Below are 19,052 nucleotides of genomic sequence, written 5' to 3' on the forward strand. Positions count from 1 at the left end.
ATTTAATCAATTGCTTGAAGCTTTCACTGATATTTGTTAAAATTGTATTCAAGTGGAGTGAATATTAAAACTCTGCAAAACAAAATTTATTAATAATATGTAATTAAAATCAATAAAAAATTTGAAAAAATACAGATTTTTTTAAAATTTTGTACATAAGATTGAAAGTGTTTTGTTACAGGTGCGGAGAGAGCTTAAGTTTCATGAAATAGCTATTGATTAGCTTAATATTTTCAATTTACATTCTCTATGATATATTTTCATGTAATTTCACATCTACAAGGCTGAGAGTTGGGCTCAATTAAAAAAAATTCAACTCAAAAATAAAAAAAAACTTATTTTTTGGGTAGTTTTTTAATAGGTGCGGAGAGAGCTGCTGTTCGATGAAAGTGCTATTGATTAGCTTAATATTTTCAATTTACATTCTCTATGATATATTTTCATATAATTTCACAACTGGAAAACTGGGAGCTGGGCACAATTTAAAAAAATATTTAAAACTAAAAAATAAACTATATTTTTGGGTAGTTTTTTTAGTCTCTAATAATTTGAATGAGTTTTACTTGATTTTTAAATAATATTAAAGATCCATTTTAGGAGCGAATTATAAAATAATTATTTTTTTTAGTAATGCATAAGCCAGGAATTCTTCTTCCGATTGATGCTTTTTTTATCAATGTTTTTGGTTAATAAGTTTGTTAAATTTCCTTTTTAGCCTACTGAGCCAGTGCTAATTTTGATGCCTCACTTATTGGTCGATCAATCAATTCCTTCAGCACATCCTGCTGATTATCCCGTCTGTTCACTTTTCAACACTAGGACTCTCTTTAATTACCATAGTTTACAGCCAGTTGAATAACACACTTAAATAATAAATAATCGGCAGAATCGTTTGATTCTTCTCGCTCTTGAGCAATCTCATCAATCATATTACAAGAAGCGCTCCCAAGCAAATTACAGTCATTCGGGCACTCGCAGTAAAATGCCCACTATTATAAACGGTCAATTAAAAGTTGTTTCCACGAAGGTTAGTAGGCTCAAAAATCGCTTGTTTTCCTCTCTTGCGCAGTTATTTGAATAAATGTATTTCCATTGTGGGACGCCGAGCAATCCTGAGCGTTCTCAACACTATTGCAGGATGTGAAAATTGATTGTGATTACATACTTGCGCGTGGAATTTTTACCAAGAAAGAGTTCCAATTTGCTGTCTGGGCCGCTCAGACTGTCCCATTTTCCATGTCGGGGGGCACAAATAAATAATATTATTTATTGTATTGAATGAAAATAGTAAAAAGTTTTATTATTATTTATTACTATTTTATTGTTTTATCACAAAAAGGAATTATTATGCAATTTTTGAAATTTACATTTAATGATATAATTTCAATGAGGAAGTAGAGCATACAAATCTTATCATCCGTCAAAATGAGATGTGAGAATTTTTCCGACTCGGCGTATATCTTTTGCAATTTTCGAGTTTTTGTCTCACGTCACCTGGCTGGCACTCGAGATGAACCTGAGTGAACCCTGATTGTACGACCGAGAATGTGCGCGCATAAAACACACATTCATACGCTGGCCAACACAAAATATTACGACCGCAGCAGCTGCGCCGCACAAACGGTAAAAAACATTCATTTTCACGCTTCTTTTCTACTTGGCTGCCTTTCTTCGAGAGCTTTTCATTCTCTACCTCATCTGGCCGCGAAACTCCTCACAATAACACGCGAATTATACAATAATTTTCTTTCTAGCTTTCGCGGCGGCCCGAGTGGAAAAAAAATTCAATACATTCCGTGCCAAATTGATTTCTCTCTTCAAAAAATATGAATTGAAGCGAGTAAATAATTTTTCCTGCTCACTTATTCGTGATTGCGAATCCAATTTAAATTGGGCTGACGAAAAAAGTATATATAATTTTAATTTAATTTTTTTCATTTTCATTTTATAGTGAAATTGTTCTTAAGCGACCGAATGCAATTTGACAACAAATCTATATGTTTTTGCGTGGTCATCTCGGACGTAAATGGAGAAATCCGTTAATTGCAGCAAATTAGCAGAAGGACATTCTCGATTTTTATTCACTCTCTGTAGAAATCGAATCTTGGCGTAACAACTCGCGCCACACGATCCGCGTCCTGCGGGGTCATTAAAAAAGCAGATCGCGCTTCTTTGCGGTCGGAACTCGTCACGTGTGGCGTATGAAAGTCTAATTTTTTCTCGCATTTCAAAACACATAATGCAAGACTGACTTCTAAGTGAGCGTGAAAGGCCCCTGAGGACGACACCAAAGGTGCACAATCGCAAATAAATGTGTGTCCTGATCATTTTGCAACACAAAATATATAACAAAATCGCTTCCGGCGACGCGTGCATGAGGCAATTTGGGGCATTTATTTTTCGTACTGCGTCAATTTGAAAAGTGAACGCGCATTTTGGCCAAACGTGAAATAAGCAAACAAGTGTGGTTGCGTCAAATCGGCCGCCGCGGTGCATCACGAATTCTTAATTGGAAAATTCGTGTTACAAAATTCAACGTAAATTCGGCTGCTGCGCTCGAATAGTGACACTGTCATTTTTTTTAAATAGGAAAAGATTGCAACTAATTCGATGAAGGTCTTTATTGTTTCCTTAATTGAGTGAATGGATGGAAAAAAAAGTGTTTTTATTGGTCGACATTCTAAAAAAATAATGCTCTGTAACTCAAACTAAATTTATTTAGTACATCTGATTTATAAACAGTTTTCTTACAATTTACAACACTTGTTGAAGGAAACCAAAGTTGTTGGACGATTCGTAGAAGAAAATTTTTCGTATCCGCCGCAAGTGTGTGAAATCCTGAATGAAATTGATTTGACTTCCGCCAAGCACCTGCGTTAGTTGTTTTGAATTGAATTTCAAGAAGAAGAACATTGCGCGATTTCTCTAATTCATCTGAAATCTAAATGAAGCCGGACAATGGCCATGAAAAAAGTCGCTGCACACGATCAAGTCAATGAGTTCGAGACGATTTTCTCTCCGCTCGAGCCAATAATCGGCCGTTTGTTGTGGTAAACCTGCTTGAATTGGAAAGCAATCAATTATGTACATTGTGCGCCGCAAAGTCAATGACTCATGGAAAAAAATCAGCCGGTTTGCGTTCTCTTAAATTAATTTAACAACTTTTGCTCAGCAATTATGCTCGAATAATGAGACACTTTTGCGCAAACATGTATGACAATAATTATACGCATGCAGATTAGGAAAGAGTGAATTTAAACGGCGGCGGCAGGGCTTTATTGCAAAATGATGAAAAGAATAAAAAAAATTGTAGCAAAATTAATTTAAAATTAAAAAATATTCAATCTGAAAAGCTTAATATGTTACTTTTTTCCAAACATTTATAATTTAAAGATTAAATTTTATCATAAAATGAATATTGAAGGGGAATTGTTGCAAAATAAATTATTTATGTCTTTATTTATTCAAATATTGGTGAAATCAGTTAATTTTAAAACACCAAGAGATTAATTTGACCTTTTAAAGTACATTTTTAGCTCATTTCAAATGTTTTAAAATGATCTTCTTTGCTGTTGTGGATTAATCGGATTAATAATAAAATATGTAAAGAATGATATAATAATTTGATAATTCCAATTTGAATGAAGTGGAAATTGAGAATCACCGCTAATTTAAAAAAACGACAATAAAACTAAAAATCTTTTTACCTGATATAAAATATAAAAATTGGTCTCACATCCGCCCCCCAATTCTTGCGCGTCCAAAATACATAAGTTTTCGCTTCATCATCGCAATTATCTGCCGAATTGCGACGTTACTTTCTTGCCCGGCCTCCTCTCTCTTGATTTTTTTTTCTCGGGCAGAACAATAGTTTCGGCGGCCGGAATGTGTGGGAAATAAAAGGGGTCGGAAGTGGCACGGAGAGGTTGTTGCATCTCAATGAAACAACTAATAAAGGAGCGCGAATCGCCATTGATTGGCGCGGCAAATCAAATGCATTCTCATTAGGCCATTGTGTGCAAGTGACATATAGCTGAGAGCGATTTTTTTATCTCTTCTCTCCTCTTCTCTTTCTCTCTCTCCACTCCTTTTCGAAAGGATCCACAACTTTCGACGGCGGCCCTCCTCGACTCTCTTTGCTCACATTTTTTTAATCTAGCCCAATTTTCACGCTTGAAAAGTGAAATTCGGGCTAATAGATTGTTCGCCGATAATCCAAAGGCACCACTAATAAATATTATGTTAATTAAGCCTGCCGATCCAGTATTTCGCTTTTATCAAGAAGTGAAATCTAGTTTGGCGAAAAACAAAAAGAGAAACATGAGAAGATAGATAATGAAAGATGAGATGAGAAATACTAAAAGTTATCAAAAATAACCAAAAAAGTAACTTCATATTTTGAATATCGGTTGAGAAAAAAGATTTTAGATATATTTTAGTTTCCCCCTTTTGCAGCTGGAGTTCAAGTTCAAAAATTTTGTGTGAAGCTTTGATACCCTGCAAATAATACAAGTAATATGTTTTTGAGAAGATATGGCTTTAAAAAATTTTGGCAGCAGTGAATAAAATTTATTGAGGAATTAAAATTGTCCATTATGAGTGATTGCGAGCACCGTTACAATCCATAAAGTATTGTAAAAAGTAGGAAAATAAATTAATTTTATGAATTGCATCTGACCAAATTTGGATGTTCAAACTAAAGAACAAAGTTAATTATTTAATTTTTTTCAAATGTCAGTCTTTCATTTTATAATAAATTATCCGAAACGCACAATAGCAAACAAAATTATAATAGTTCTGTTTAAAAAGTGTTTAAAAATAGATTTAAAACGAATTAATTTTTCTCTTATATTATCTCGATTGAGTTTTATTTGAAGAACTTTTTTAAACTTTCTGAATTTATCTGATTAAAGCAACGAAAAAAAATGAAACCGCGTGCACGACTTGACCGTAGAGGGCACACGTGGCTTAATTTTCATATATTTCAAGCGTTGCATTTTATTTTGTTATTATTAAGAAGATGGGTTTCTTATATGATTAAGCGTGCAGCTGTTTGTATCACACACACCTGTATGGGTCGAATCCACTCACACGTGTTTAATAAAATAAAAAAAGAGATGAGATGCACGCTGGCGGCGGTGATGTTTTGCCGTCTCGTCGTTTTCTCTCGCTTTTCTCTTCCATTCGTCGGGGCGGATGGGTGAAAGTCATTTCAAAGCAGAGGAGAAGAGAATTTGGCTGCGCGAGTCTGGCTTTTGGTATTTAGTCCACTCCAGCACCTCCAGCCACTGAAACAAAGGCACCTTCTTCATCTGCTTTATTCACAGCCGCGCGCATTGTTGTCACCTACTTTTGATCAAACGCCAATTTCTCGATTGACAAAATTCAAAATTTAATCAATCTTATATTATATTGTAGCTTGCAATTTTTTTTTAGCATTATTATTTTGAATATTATCTAGCATATTATTATGTTACTTGCATTTACATTTTTAGCAATAAATTATAAAATTTTGTAATTTTTTTCGTTTTTAATGACGATTTGAGATAAATTTTTCGTTGTTCAACAACAATGTTTCCTTCTAATTTGGTGAGAAAATGTTTTTCACAGTCGAGAGAATTCGCTTAATTCACCTGCAATTACAATCAAAAAGCGTGCACTCAACACAGACCTTGACTCCATCTGACAACACGAGCGTTTATACAGCCCGGCATCGAGAAAATAACCCTATATAAATATAAATACGTACAAAAGGCAATATAACCAGTGGTCAGCCGCAGAGTTTGAGGCGTTTGACGTTTGTTTCGAGAGTGTGGCAACAAAACAGTTGCGCGCTTTTGAGTCGGCCAATAAAGCAATATAAAAAAATACACTTTTAATTGAACACGGCAGGCAGCCTGAAATATATCCGACCGATAGAATATAAAGAGAAAGGTCCTGACTTTGCTACTTTTCTAATATTAATTGGGTGGATCACGTCAAGAGAATATTATTTTGTTAATCAAAACTTTCCAGTTTTTTATCCTAATTTCCTTGGGATTATTAAAAGTCGTGGGAGAGAAAATGAGCTGAAGAGGAATCCGCGAGAGTTGAATTATTAATAATATCCAACGCTTTTGTGTTCTACTTCCAAAATTTCAGTATATACGGAAAACCAAACACGAATTTCTTCGCCTGGCGAATCATCTCAACGCTTGATTTGCCTTTTACTCTAAACAAAAAACAAGGGAACACCGCGAATCTGCAAAATCCTATTTTGTTCAAATATGGAATGATTTGGAGTTAACGTTAAGAAAGTTGATCTAAATAATTTATAATTTTTCATAAATTTCGCAATTCATCAAGATCTAGAAGTTAAATTCAAATCGAATGGAAATATAACATTAAATCTTTGGTATTTATTAAGTATTGAAAATATAGGTAAAGTTTTCAAAATTTAAATTAATACTTTGATTCGCTATTACACAATAAATAAAATTCAAATGAAAAATATCACTGAAAGTGCAAAAAAAACTATATATATATTTTTTTTAACTGAAATCACATTGAAAACTCCTTATTTTGGGGACAAAGTGGAAGTTTTAAGAAATTAATATTGTTCGTTGTTAGGATCACCTTCACCTTATGTTATAATTACAAATTGATGCAATTTAGGCAAAAATTGGCAAGTGAAAATTAGCAACGTTCCCTTTGGCAGAGCCGGAGAGCGAGAAGGCGCGCGGTTTCCAGCGCCGAGGATAATTTGCAGAACGAAAGCTTTTTTGTTAAAAATAAGCAGACGCGCCGGCCTCACTTGTACTTTTTTTCCTCATGCCAACAGCCGCCAATTGCTTGTCGAAAGCAATTATCAAGTCTCTGCTTTGCGGTGTAATTTGGACCGAGAACGGCGTGCAAAAGTTGCTTGTATTTTTCCCATTAAAAATTTTCACTCTTCAAAGTCACGAAGTAGTAGAATTTGGCAATGAAAATGGTGTAAAATAATATCCAGAAATATTAATCTAGTTGCCCTTCAACGAATTTTTACAATTTTTTTTGTTGTGGTACAAAACATTAGATACAGGCAGGGTATCCGGTGTGCCGTCAAGTGACTATTTTTTGCCATTCTTTGGCCTATCATGTTTCATATCAACTCTGCCAGCACACACGGCCTGTTTCTCATAGAGGGACTGTAAATATTATACAAAATTTAGAACTTTTCCCTTTTTAATCATAATTATTCATTATAGAAAAATTTATTTCAATGAAACAGATAAATTTTATAAAAGGTAATTCATTGTGATAATACAATTGCAACAGGAATTATATCTTGAAATTTATCTTGTGAAATTATGAAAATAATTGTAACCCCAGAACTGCCCCAGAAAATACTAATACTTCAGAAACTAATTAATCAAATAAATAATTAAATCGATAGGATTCTTGGTGAAAAACATGAATTTGTGACTAATATTTGTTTCCAACCCCTGTCTTCTTTCATTGATTGAAGATTTTTTTTATCTTGCTCTCTTCACCCTGAAGAGTGACTTGTGAGTCACAATTAAATTGAACGATATTTAAATATCTGGAAGCAGTAAACTCATTTTTTGATCCAGTGATTTTTATTCTTCCTCTAGGACCTAAAAGTTTAAAATATGAATTTTTTTCTTTTAAAGTTGACTGTCAGATATGGATTTCTTTTCTTCGTAGAAGCCCGGGATCCCCGTTCAATGGCCTGAAAAGTGCAAAATGTTCATTTGCAATTAGAATCGCGTGCGCCTTGAGCAAACAAAGCAGCATTTTTTCCTCGGCTGTGAATCGTAAAAAGCCAAAAGAAAGAAATGGAAAAAGAGCGGAATTAAATTCTCAGAACGTGGAGAAATGGCAGCTTTTTCTGGTGCAAGACACGCCAGCGCATATTTTATACAATATTTCCGTTGCGTGGCATGCGCGGCGGCGGCATTTTAATATGCAAAGCATCTCGGAATCACCACAGGCGCAGACTGCCTGACACACTTTTATTGATAAATGCGCTTGACTCATCTGTCCGGCCAGCTCTTGTGGGTAAATTTCACATGCTCTTTAAATATAAAATTTTTTCTCCTCCACGGGCGATTTCCTCTTTTTGATTGTCCGAAGGGTCGCCCTAAAAAAATTGAAAGTTCGTCACAGAAGTTGTTGTGTGATGTGGGACGAGTGTTGTGAGTACTTTTGGATAAAAGCCCACAGTATTTACGTACCTTGAGGTCTCATTTAACCTTTAACTCGGGGTGATTAGTCGGCGCTTTTCTCGCACCTCTCAGCCGAGATAGATTCGCGCACAGTTTGCTCAATGTCAAGAGGGAAGTGAGGTGCAGCCGCGGTAATAAAAAATAAGAAAAAAATCGGGGACTTCATTGTTTGCATGACAAACTGCATTTTATGTTTACTTTAGAAGAGAAACTTTAAGGCTCGGTTTTAGTTCATTTAGAAACCTAAAAATTTAAAAGAACTTAAATTTTATTACCAAAAATATGTCAACCTCATATTTGAAAGACACAATAAATTAAATTAATACCAAAATGAAAAGCAACTATGTCAATAATTTAATTTTTTAACCAGTAAATTATAAAAAAGGTAAATTTGTAAAACGATCAATTTTATTTAAAATTCTAAATATTGAACATTTGCCTTATCAAAAATAAAAATTCCTGAGCGCTACTTTTGAAGCAGACAATATTTGAGATTTATTCATTCATCATGACACGCAATGATCTTAAAATCCATTTTACATATTTTATTTTGCAAATCTGCAATGAAATTTTCTAATTATGGTCCTGTCATGATTGTAGACGAAGTTGCCACTGCCCGGCCACAATGCAGAGCATCAAGTTCCAAAGCTCTGAAATTTTTGAATGTTATTCAGTTGAAATTTATGGTTGAAAACAAAATTTGTGAAATACCTTCGATTGCGTTTTACAACAACATAGGCGGCGATGGCTCCGACGAAGAAGACAATGAAGCTAATGACAGCCCAAATTGAGTACACAAGTTGGACCACAGCGAATGTGTCACTAAAATCTTTTGAATCTATCATGATTTCTCAGAGGAGTAAATAATAAGACGGTACTGCTGCGACTGACTCAATTTATATATCGATCAATGGGCTTGTCTTACGCGCGATTCGAATCACTTCAGATAAAAGAAGAAGATAAACTCATAATTATTACGTTGGCCTGCACGGACAAACGCAAATGACTTTTGCATCAATTGATAACAAAAGACGCACAGGTCCCGCGCTTCTTTGTCCTGAAAACTCTTCAAGCTCCTTATAATTTGATTTAAATTATTGGAAATTATTGTTTTAATTAACAAAAAAATCTAAAACTTTGTACACCAGCGAGTTTTAAAAAGTTTTTAATCACCTGCACAAGCCAATTTTAATATGATTTATACAATTTAATTTTTTAAAACATATTTTGATTACTAAATTATTGCAATGAATTTTTATTACTATTTGATTTCTGCTCCAGCAAGAATTCCTTGTTTGTTCACGTTCTGAGTGTGACCCACAACCCGACAGATAAATCTAAATAAAAAAATTATATTCACAATTTTTAGTTCCTCAGGTCAAGGTAATTTTAAAAGATACGTCCGGCTATTCTGGGGTATTTCAGCAAAAAAAGATGCAGTTTAATTTAATAATGCGAGCGAGGTTCATTTTTGCCGCTACCTTTTCTGGTCCAACGAGCAGAAAATTGGTCCCGACAGTCCACCGAGATCTGTTTAGAACGATAACAAGGCGGCGAGCGATCGTCGATTGAGTTTGAAATTGCAGATCAAATAAAAGAAAAAATCCAGCTTCTCCGATCAAATATCTCGAGAGATTTTATTGCACTCTATGTGTCCGATCGCACAGTTAAAATTGGGTCAGCTCGTTTGATGGAAGGAAGATGTTCTGCTGATACAGTGAGAAGATGAGCGAAGAACAAACAAAAAGGAAAACACGCTTTTTGGCCACGAATCGAACGTGATGGGCGTTTTTCGCCAAAAGTAAATTATTGTGTTTAAGGAGCGCAGTTCATTCTTGTTATTTATTGGAGCACCTTCTATGTAATTGCTGCAATCGTTTTTAAAATTTAGAATGGTTTACATATATTCCCTTGATCAATTATGTTTTATTTGAGGTTAAAAACATTTATTTAAACAAAATTTAGTATATTTACTCCAATTAACACAATAAATGAATCGATTCAGAGTTTCAAAAATAATAATACTAATACTTTGTAGGTAAGCAGAAAATTTAGAGTTATAAATTGAAATTAGAAAAATTTTCAAATAAATTTAATTTCAGAAATTTCCGAATTTTTGTAAATATTATAAATGCAAAATTATTATGTTGTGCAAAAAGGAAGTTAAAATTTAGAGCGAACAGCAGAATTTTTATTTACAACTATTGCACTTTTATGCAAATAAATTATACGAACACGAAAAGCGTCGCACGCGGAATTTGTGCTAAATATCGCCAATTAATTCAAACACGGAGAAAGTCTTTTGGCGCAACACAGATAGTTAAATTTGTTGCCCGCACGACCAAACCAGAGTCTAAAGAAGACGAAAATTCTTATTTACAGCAGAAAGAAATTAAAAATTTTTAATATAAATTTAATTCGTGGAATCATCTTGAAAAAGTATTGGAATGGATAAAAAGCTAATTATTTTGTTTACATAATTATCCATAATTAGTTAATAAAAGTTGAAAGTTCCTACATCTCTATTTATTTCCATATCATTCGATGTTTGATTTTTTCGTATCCGTTTATTAGTAAAGGTGGGTAATTATCGGCGCTTTAGCCTGTCCACCTCTCTATTTGTGAAAGAGCAATAATTCATCATTTCTTTCCTCTCACCTTCACGCGTCGTGTTTCTTCCGAAATTAGTCGGTCCCACTTTTATTACTTTTAACGGAATTTGCTTTCAGCTTCGTTTTCTTTTAATTATACACACACGAGCCGCTTTCTTATCCACCAGCGTTGCGCCGACACCAAAAATAATAATAGTCTCTATTAATAATGCGTTTTGGTTTCACATTAACGAAAACATTAGAACAAAGAAAAATAATTAAAAGTGACAACTATTTCAAAACTCAATGATCATACAAAAATGAATTCAACATAATCATTTGACAAGGCTTTTGTTCATAAAATTTATAATAAATTTTCAAATGAAATTAAAAATAATTACAATTTTTATTCCAAAATAAAACCATCTTTGTAGGTTAACGTTTAATTTAAAATCTACACAGCTGTAATAATTACACTACATTTTCTTTTCTTGATCAAAGATCGAGTATTTTTTCTCCAAATTTTTTTTATTTTTGCAACATTTTATTCATGGCAAATGTAAACGAAAAGTTAAATTTTTTATTTCCGGAGTATAATTTAGGAATTTTTCACATTTGGGGAATTTGCGGAGTGCGGAAAAGAAGCGCAGGTTCATTGTTTGATAATTTCACTGGCAATTAAGGTGTGCATCATATGAAATGTTGTTCGCCTACTTATGTAAGTGCGCGCGCGAGAAGAGATGCTGCAGCGCGTGATGGATGTTAAACGAGTATCATTCGATGGGCATTGTTGTTCTGGGTCAGCAATGCAGTCGGCGCGCGCGGAAGATGTGCCACAGATTGAGAGAAAAACTTTTCTTTTTAGGCCCAGATTCGTGAATGAGTTCCGAGAATGCGCGGCGAAAAATTAAATGTCCAGTTCGGAATCAAATTCACCACTGCAGGGTCACAATAAATTTAATCAAGAGCCTTCGAGACATCAAACAGATATTATTTTTAGAAAACACGTTCTGGACATTGGCAAAATTGGATCATAATTTCTTATAAAATAATTCAAAATTAAGAGGTAAATATTATTTTTTCAATCGAATAAATTAAAATTCTATTGTTATGTTGATTTTCAAAATTTTATAATTTTTATTGAAAATTACAAGAATTTTCCAATTCCATAGGATTCAATACATTGCTTTTGGCAACGGGGCAAATTTAATACACATTTTTTTCATGATCGGTTTAACAATTTGCTGTCTAACAGCTCAAATCGATGAAATGATAGTGTGTTTTTTTGGCAGTTGTTGGCGAGCAAGAAAAATATACAATGTTTCAATGAACAAAATCTGCATCACAAAATGAAACAACTCATTTGAAAGGGTTTGTAGGGATTCTGAGCTTTGTCTTAAAATAATACGCGGTTTAAAATTAAAGTTAAATTATGTAAAATAAAAGGAAAATACTGACCAAGTAAAGGGGAATAATTTTCTTTCTTTTTTATAAAAAATTCACCGATCAGTATAATAATAGTTTTCGTCACAAAATATTCAGATCAAAATCCCTAAGTCACAGTCCATGGCACTCTGAAGTACAAAATAATTCTAAATCTAAAAACGCTACGATGCTAGGTGCCGACAGTCACGGGTTGAAGGCTCGTTGCTGGGTGACTTTCGAGACGGGTCTCGGCAGGGCAGGACAACTCGTTGATGGCGGCCTTGGCTTGGATGAGGCCTTTGTTGGCCGCCTCGTTGAACAGCTGCCGCGCACGAATCGGGTCTCTCGGCAAACCACCCCTGCCTTGGGCGTAATAGACCCCGAGGTTGTACACGGCCTGGACGTGGCCCAAGTTCGAAGCTTTCTGGTAATACTCAACGGCCTAAAAAAAAGGAAAGCAATGTAAATATAACGATTAATCTTTCTCAAGGAAAACTAACAGCCAAAAATTTAGAAAATTTTACAAGATTATAATGTTTTTTTGGATTTCCTGATCAAATTGTAAATTAAATTAATAAAAATTTAATTGATGTAAATGATTTACTAAATAGTTAGTTTCCATAGGTTTTTATTAAGATTATTAATTAAAATTTAATTTATTTAAAAAACAACAAAAATGAAATTTAAAATGAAATTAATATTTTTTTTTGTTTTGTTTCGTAGGAATAGCAGTTTTGTTATTTATTTATTATAAATATCTAACTTAAAAGAAATAAATTTATTTACTTTATTTTGAATTTTTTTTTTAATTATTTTCATTTTTTGTTTAGTTTTTTGATAAATTATCTCTACCTTTCCAGGATTGGGTTCAGTTCCAACTCCCAATTCATAGCAAAGACCCAAGTTGTAGCACGCTTTGACGTTTCCCCTCGACCAAGCCCTTTTGAAGTTCTTCAAGGCCCTCTCAGGTTGGTAGTGGTCGTAGTAATAAACGCCGAGCACATTCTCGATGTTGCTGCTTATTTCTCCCAGTCCATTCGTAGCTTCCATCAGCTCCTGTAGATAAATAGATAAAAAATTTTATTTCCAACAAAATAAATCTCCATACCTTGTTGTTGACGGAGCTGATTTGCTCGTCAGCCACGACACTGGACAGGATCGAACTCTCCAGAGACTCCAAACTGGCGTCCTTGCCTGCATCCTGCGGACCTTTGGGCTGAGCTTTGGCAATTCCAGCCAAAATTTGCAAGAGACACTTGTAGCGACAGCCACCCTGCTTCTCCGGACGGTCGAGTTCAGGCAGGTAGAAATTGTTTGCTCGTTGCGCCTTCAGGTAGTGCCAGTCTCGGGCAAACTTTGTGAACCACACAACCGTGCTCTGCAAAAATTTGAATCAATGTTTTGTAAAATTTTCAAAATGATTATATTTACCAGCCCCAGTCCTTTGAGCAGACTTTGAGAGCAGAGGGCATTCTCGGCGGCGACGGCGTCGAACTGCGAGTCGGAATTATTATTCGAGCCGGCATCCTGGTTTTTGGGGCCTTCCTTGCCAGGTCTGGCGTTGTTTGCGAAGCCATTTCCTTCGCACGCTGTCCCTACAGCTCGTTCTCCGCACCTTCCGAAAGACTCCCTGACACCTGTCCGGAAATGTCCATCAGTGAGATTTGACTTAAATAATAAATGAACTCTTTGTTTACCTCTGACGAGGAATTTCCACATCGTCGAATCGGGCAATCAACCTCTCAGCCGAATTTGCCTGGATTGGCCATGATGCGAACCAGTTGGAGGGAAACAAAAGATGCCTCTGCAAAAAAAATTGCACAACCTTGCTTGTGAAAGTGAACAGGCAGTTTTTCACACATTCGCGCTCGAATTCATCACGATTATGTGACAGGAATTTTGTGGTGAGAGATTAACTTACAGTCAATTTCAGTTGTCACAAGTTACAGTCCAGTTCAGGATCAAGTTTGTCCAACACAAAATAAGGTTCGCATGCAGCCTGGTGTCTGGTTCCGTGCAAAACAAAGATGGGTGCTGACAAAAAAAAAACAAGAAATTGGGGTGGCGTTAAGAGCACTCAGTGACCTCACGCGGAGGATTAGAGAATTATATCTTATCGCGGCGGGATAAGGCAAGAATCTTGGCAAGAATTTTTCTATAATTTGAAGATAAATTTATGAAAAATTCATCAGAAAAGCTACAATATTATCTCAATCTACTGAAAATAATCAATATTATATATCCCAATCAGTCCTATTTAATTTGTTTTACAGGATTTTATATCGTAATAATTTTTCAATAATCTATTCTGTGCTTGAAAATAAATATTTTATTGATTGACTGACTACACATAATTATGCCCCCAGATATTTCTTCTATCTTCAACAGATCCAATTTTAAACCAATGACATCCAAATAGATCCGGATAAAATTGAAATTAAATTAACACAAGATTTAAGAATTTTTCTTCTCGCTTTTTACAAAACGCATTCGGTTCTCTCTTCTTTAAACAGGTACCTGCCTTGAAAAGTCATTTTGAACATATATTTTAGTTGCTAACAAGGAAAAAAAAGAGACGATCCTCTTTGTGCTATTTTACAAGTGCGCTATCTTGATGCAGTAAAGTAGTAAAACTAAGTCTCTCTACGAAGTCGTTGTCTCTACACTTACAAAAATAATAATTTATTATACAATAAATGGAATGTATGTTTTCTCATTGAGTAAGAATTATGCAGCTGCTCCTGTAATTATCTTGACAAAGTACAAAATATGTATATCCGGATTTGATAGTCCTCTAATTAAGTACCTTCTGAAAGAATTGATAAATATTCCGATATATATAATATTCCTGCGGAGTAACACTTTTAAATTCTTTTTTTTTAGATATAATGTAGCTTTCTCTTTCTTTCGTCTATTTACCTTTCAAAAATCAGTGCATTTCGGTGGAATGGACTCGAGATCAAAAGCAAACCCGAGCTCCACCTCGTTCAACTAATTCCCAGTCACAATTTTTCCTTGATATCACTGCCCGGCTGTGTGATGTTGTATATTGATAGCTTATTACAATATTGCTTACAAATTTAGATAAGTGAATGGCAGGCCATGAACTGCTATTGCTACGGATAAGCCCATTGAATCTGTTCTAAGAACTACAATTTTTCCACACTTAGTAGATTCTCTTTCTTAAATGCAAATGATCGAAATATTGGCGTGTCTGGAAGTTTGGCTGTCTCTCTCTTGTTGAGGAAAAATAGACAAAATTTGAGCAAAACAGCGTCTCAAAGGATGGAACAGCGTCGGGAGGTGCGAGTGACGTCACAAATCGCCTCGCTTGTGTCTCCCGAGAATCGATTGTAAGGCTTCTCGCCGATGACCTCGTCCGCCACTCTGGTCATGCTCACGGAGGACAGGGACGAAGGGGGGTGGGCGTCGGAACCGGTCACGCTCATGTCTGTGGACGAGCTGCGGATTTGCGACCTTTGCTTCTTCAGGTCTGCCAGGGTCCCAGCGTTTATGGTTACGGACACGTGTATGTTGATTTTCTTTGCATCGTCGTCTGCTTTACAATTGGCGGCACCTTGTAATTATGAAAGTCAATAAAAAAATTATTATTATTTTTTTTAGAAATTTTGATAATTTTTTTTCTACCTTGCGCAAAAGGTTTCTCATTCTCATTCACTTCGGAGTCCATGCCCTCAGGAGCCCTCCTGACCGCCGGAACTTCCACTCTTGTAGGCTCGATGCCGTTTTTGGGAGCATCGAGAGGGAGATCACCCTGAGGGGTTGTAGGAGACTGTAAAATAAATCGATGAGAAAGATGATTCTGGAATTCAACCAGGGATGGTTTCCCAAGGTTTCAAAATTGGAAAGGCATTAATAAAAAGAACCAAATATTTAAAAATGAAAGATTTTTTCTAAAAATGAGGATTTTTTATTCAACTCACGTCTCTAACTTGAAGACGCAGTCTTGCCTCTGCCACAGCCTCCTTCTTCGAAGTGAGGCTCTTATCACGAATCGACGTCCTCCTGACATTCTGCGTGCGAGTGTTGTTGGACTGAGAGCGACGGACGCCTCGGCGCTTCTGCTGCTCCTGCGCCCTTTTGCTCTCCTGTTCCGTCTTCAGTTGGAGAATTCGTTCTCGGATTTCGGGGTCCTCGCATATATCTGGAGAAAGATTTAAACCATTCTTGATCAACGAAGAAAACAATCACTAGTAAAAATAATTTCAGTTCGAAAGAAAATAATATAATTTTATTTTCTTCCCCAGAAAATACCAACTTGAAATATTCTTTTATTTTTATGTATCTTCCCAGCAACGTTTATATTGTAAAATTTTTAAAATTTTAAGACATACCAGCTGGGGTTTCCGAGTGTTTGTTTTTGGCATTCAGATCAGCTCCGGACAGGACCAGGGCCTCGACCACTTCCAACTGAATTTTTATTTGTAAATCCAATAATTTTTTTATAACAAATCCTTACATGACCCCAACAAGCAGCAGCATGCACTGGCTGCCACAAATCCCTGTCTTTGACATCCGTGCTCACATGGTGGTCTAGCAGAAAGTCCACCACTTGCAGATAACCATTCGCGGCTGCAATGTGGAGCTGGAAATGAAATTTATTAATGATTCAATCAATTTAAATAAAATCAAAATTACAGGAGTTGCGCCGTGAATATCGTCACATGTTTCCAGGTCACCGCCTTTGTCTGCAACCTTTTGCAGTTCGTGGAGCATTTGCAACTCAGTCGAACCTCTCGTTTCATCGATAAGTTCCTGAAATCCTATTTAATGAAAACTCAATTCGAGAGAAATGCAGCAAATTTCCAACCTGAGTCACTCCCTGCTGAGCCATTTCTCCTTCGATGAAGTCCAAGGTGGACTCGTCCTCGCAGATGTCGTAGGGCATGTTTCCGTCTGCGTTCACAGCGAGCAGGTTGGCGTGATGGGCCACCAGAATTTTGACCAGGTGCAGGTGGCCGCAGGTTGCAGCCGCATGCAGAGGTGTCCATTTTTCAGAGTCCTCGGCATTGACGTTGGCACCGAACTCGAGCAGCAGAAGCAGCATCTTTTCGTTGTCATCGATGCAGCACTGGAATTAAATTCATTTTTCAATATTCAATGTTTTGCTATTTATAAATATTCAAGGCATTCTCAATGGCCTAGAAAGTGTTGACTTCAATTTGGTAATCAGCTAGCAACTGATAAGACAAACAAATTTTTTACAAAATGCGGTAGCGTCAGCAGCTTATTATTTCAAGTGATCGTTTAAAATATTAACACAAGTTAAAGAAACTATTAAGAAAATATTTCTTATCTAATCATTATTCCAAAAGAAGTGACAAGTGTTTCAAATTTTTTATTGACACTGAATTCCAAGTCTGACTTATCCAGGAAAAATGAATTGATTTAAATTAACTAAAAATGCAAACCTGATGCAAAGCAGTGAGGCCATCCTCGTTGGTGGCGTCCGGATCAACTCCCTGTTTCAAGAGGTAGCGAACTGCAAACGCACTTGAATTAAAAATTTATCCTTTCAAACTGAATATTTGTACCTTCGTCGATGTCGTTCCTGGCGGCGGCCTCGAGCAGGACGACGCTGTTGTTGAACTTGATCTTCCTGTTGGCCGTGCTGCGGATGGTGTTGTGGTTTTGGCTGTTCCTCCGCTTGGTCCACTCCTTCTCGTTCTGCGCCCAGGACCGCAGCTGCTGCAGCCGCCGTCGTCTGGCCAGGTGCAGCCGCTCCTGCACACTCAGCCGCTCCACGTTCGGCATCTCGGCCACCAACTCCGAGTGGTCCATGGCGCCGGCCGCAATCTCTGAAAAATTACAAAAAAAATTAATACTTTTGTATCATTTCATACAAGTATATTAAAAGTCAAAATATTTTAAACCCAACTTTTAGCAAAAAATAGCTCAGTTTTATAATTTTTCTGTTTCTATGCCGACTGAATTGATTTGTAAACAAAGCGTTGAAATTGAAATGTTTGTCTGAAACGCGGTGTGTGGGTGAGACAAGAAACCCCACGCTATGTATTTAAACTGGATCAAGACGATGAAAGTGGCAATAAAAATAGAAACTGAATTCCTCCTTTCGTGTGTGTGGTTGAGTGCGCAATCGGCCGAAAGTTCAGCACCGAATTTCACACGAAATCGCTGAGGAGTCGAGCCGCAATTTGAAACCAAAAAATTGAGAAGTTCAAGATTCTTTACCTGATCAAAAGCAGCCGCTAAAGAAGGGCCGAGGGCGCGAAAAGGGCCGCGACACTCATTCTGCCAGACCCATTTTAACAGGTGTTCTTTTTGTCAACAAGTTAGCAAAACGAGGCGGTGGCGGAAGTGCCGGTGGAGGGGGCGGGACCGAACCTCCTTGGAGTGCTCCATGAGCACCGTTTGTGCAAAAGCGCGCCAAAACACGATTTATAGCATTTCAACCATTATGTTAATTGGTAGAAAGTCAAACGTCTCTGACTAAACGACAATTTGAAATAACAGCAAATTAATTCAAACATTAACTTGTAAAACAATTAATTACAATAATTAATCTAAATGCAATAATAGCTGATATTCTTGTTTTGCTCTTATTTTGTGCCGATTCATTTATTATTGAAAAATTGATAAAATAGTCAAAGCATTGCTCGAACCGATTAAAAATCTAACGCAAATTCTTTGAAACGTATTTGATTTATGCATGTTTCTAATTTAAATATTTTAAAATCAATTAAACTGATTTCTTTTTCTTTTAACGTTTCATGCTCAATTTTTAAAAATGAAAATATTTGGAATGAAAATTTATATATGTAGATTCAAATTTAAAATTCAGAGAGTA

General features: G+C 35.9%; 2 protein-coding genes across 2 annotated transcripts; both read right to left on the reverse strand.

Annotated features, from left to right (window-relative positions):
* Positions 1-11,919: 11,919 nt before the first annotated feature.
* Positions 11,920-14,298, reverse strand: LOC132193800 (uncharacterized). Its single transcript, XM_059614692.1, has 6 exons — positions 14,145-14,298; positions 13,921-14,027; positions 13,655-13,860; positions 13,332-13,601; positions 13,076-13,279; positions 11,920-12,665 (listed from the first exon to the last, which is right to left on the reverse strand). The coding sequence occupies exons 2-6, from the start codon at positions 13,940-13,942 to the stop codon at positions 12,414-12,416; spliced, it is 954 nt and encodes a 317-aa protein (XP_059470675.1). The 5' UTR covers positions 13,943-14,027; positions 14,145-14,298; the 3' UTR covers positions 11,920-12,413.
* Positions 14,299-14,533: 235 nt separating this feature from the next.
* LOC132193764 (protein phosphatase 1 regulatory subunit 16A) lies at positions 14,534-18,554 on the reverse strand. Its single transcript, XM_059614633.1, has 10 exons — positions 18,437-18,554; positions 17,779-18,042; positions 17,656-17,726; positions 17,055-17,315; positions 16,883-16,999; positions 16,704-16,829; positions 16,579-16,654; positions 16,168-16,388; positions 15,872-16,016; positions 14,534-15,800 (listed from the first exon to the last, which is right to left on the reverse strand). The coding sequence occupies exons 2-10, from the start codon at positions 18,023-18,025 to the stop codon at positions 15,502-15,504; spliced, it is 1,563 nt and encodes a 520-aa protein (XP_059470616.1). The 5' UTR covers positions 18,026-18,042; positions 18,437-18,554; the 3' UTR covers positions 14,534-15,501.
* Positions 18,555-19,052: the final 498 nt, after the last annotated feature.

This window comes from Neocloeon triangulifer, unplaced genomic scaffold (assembly GCF_031216515.1).
Source record: "Neocloeon triangulifer isolate White Clay Creek 2 clone unplaced genomic scaffold, ASM3121651v1 ptg000005l, whole genome shotgun sequence".
In the NCBI taxonomy this organism is placed as follows: domain Eukaryota; kingdom Metazoa; phylum Arthropoda; class Insecta; order Ephemeroptera; family Baetidae; genus Neocloeon; species Neocloeon triangulifer.

Excerpts from the sequence above, each read along its gene's own strand:
- LOC132193764 (XM_059614633.1), bottom strand. The coding sequence starts at position 18,025 with ATGGACCACTCGGAGTTGGTGGCCGAGATGCCGAACGTGGAGCGGCTG. Across the intron at positions 16,830-16,882 it reads ATATTCACGGCGCAACTCCT|CTCCACATTGCAGCCGCGAA; the intron begins GTAATTTTGATT and ends TTTCATTTCCAG. Across the intron at positions 15,801-15,871 it reads TGAGAAACCTTTTGCGCAAG|GTGCCGCCAATTGTAAAGCA; the intron begins GTAGAAAAAAAA and ends CATAATTACAAG.
- LOC132193800 (XM_059614692.1), bottom strand. The coding sequence starts at position 13,942 with ATGTGGAAATTCCTCGTCAGAG. Across the intron at positions 13,280-13,331 it reads TCAGCTCCGTCAACAACAAG|GAGCTGATGGAAGCTACGAA; the intron begins GTATGGAGATTT and ends ATTTATCTACAG. Across the intron at positions 12,666-13,075 it reads CTGAACCCAATCCTGGAAAG|GCCGTTGAGTATTACCAGAA; the intron begins GTAGAGATAATT and ends CCTTTTTTTTAG.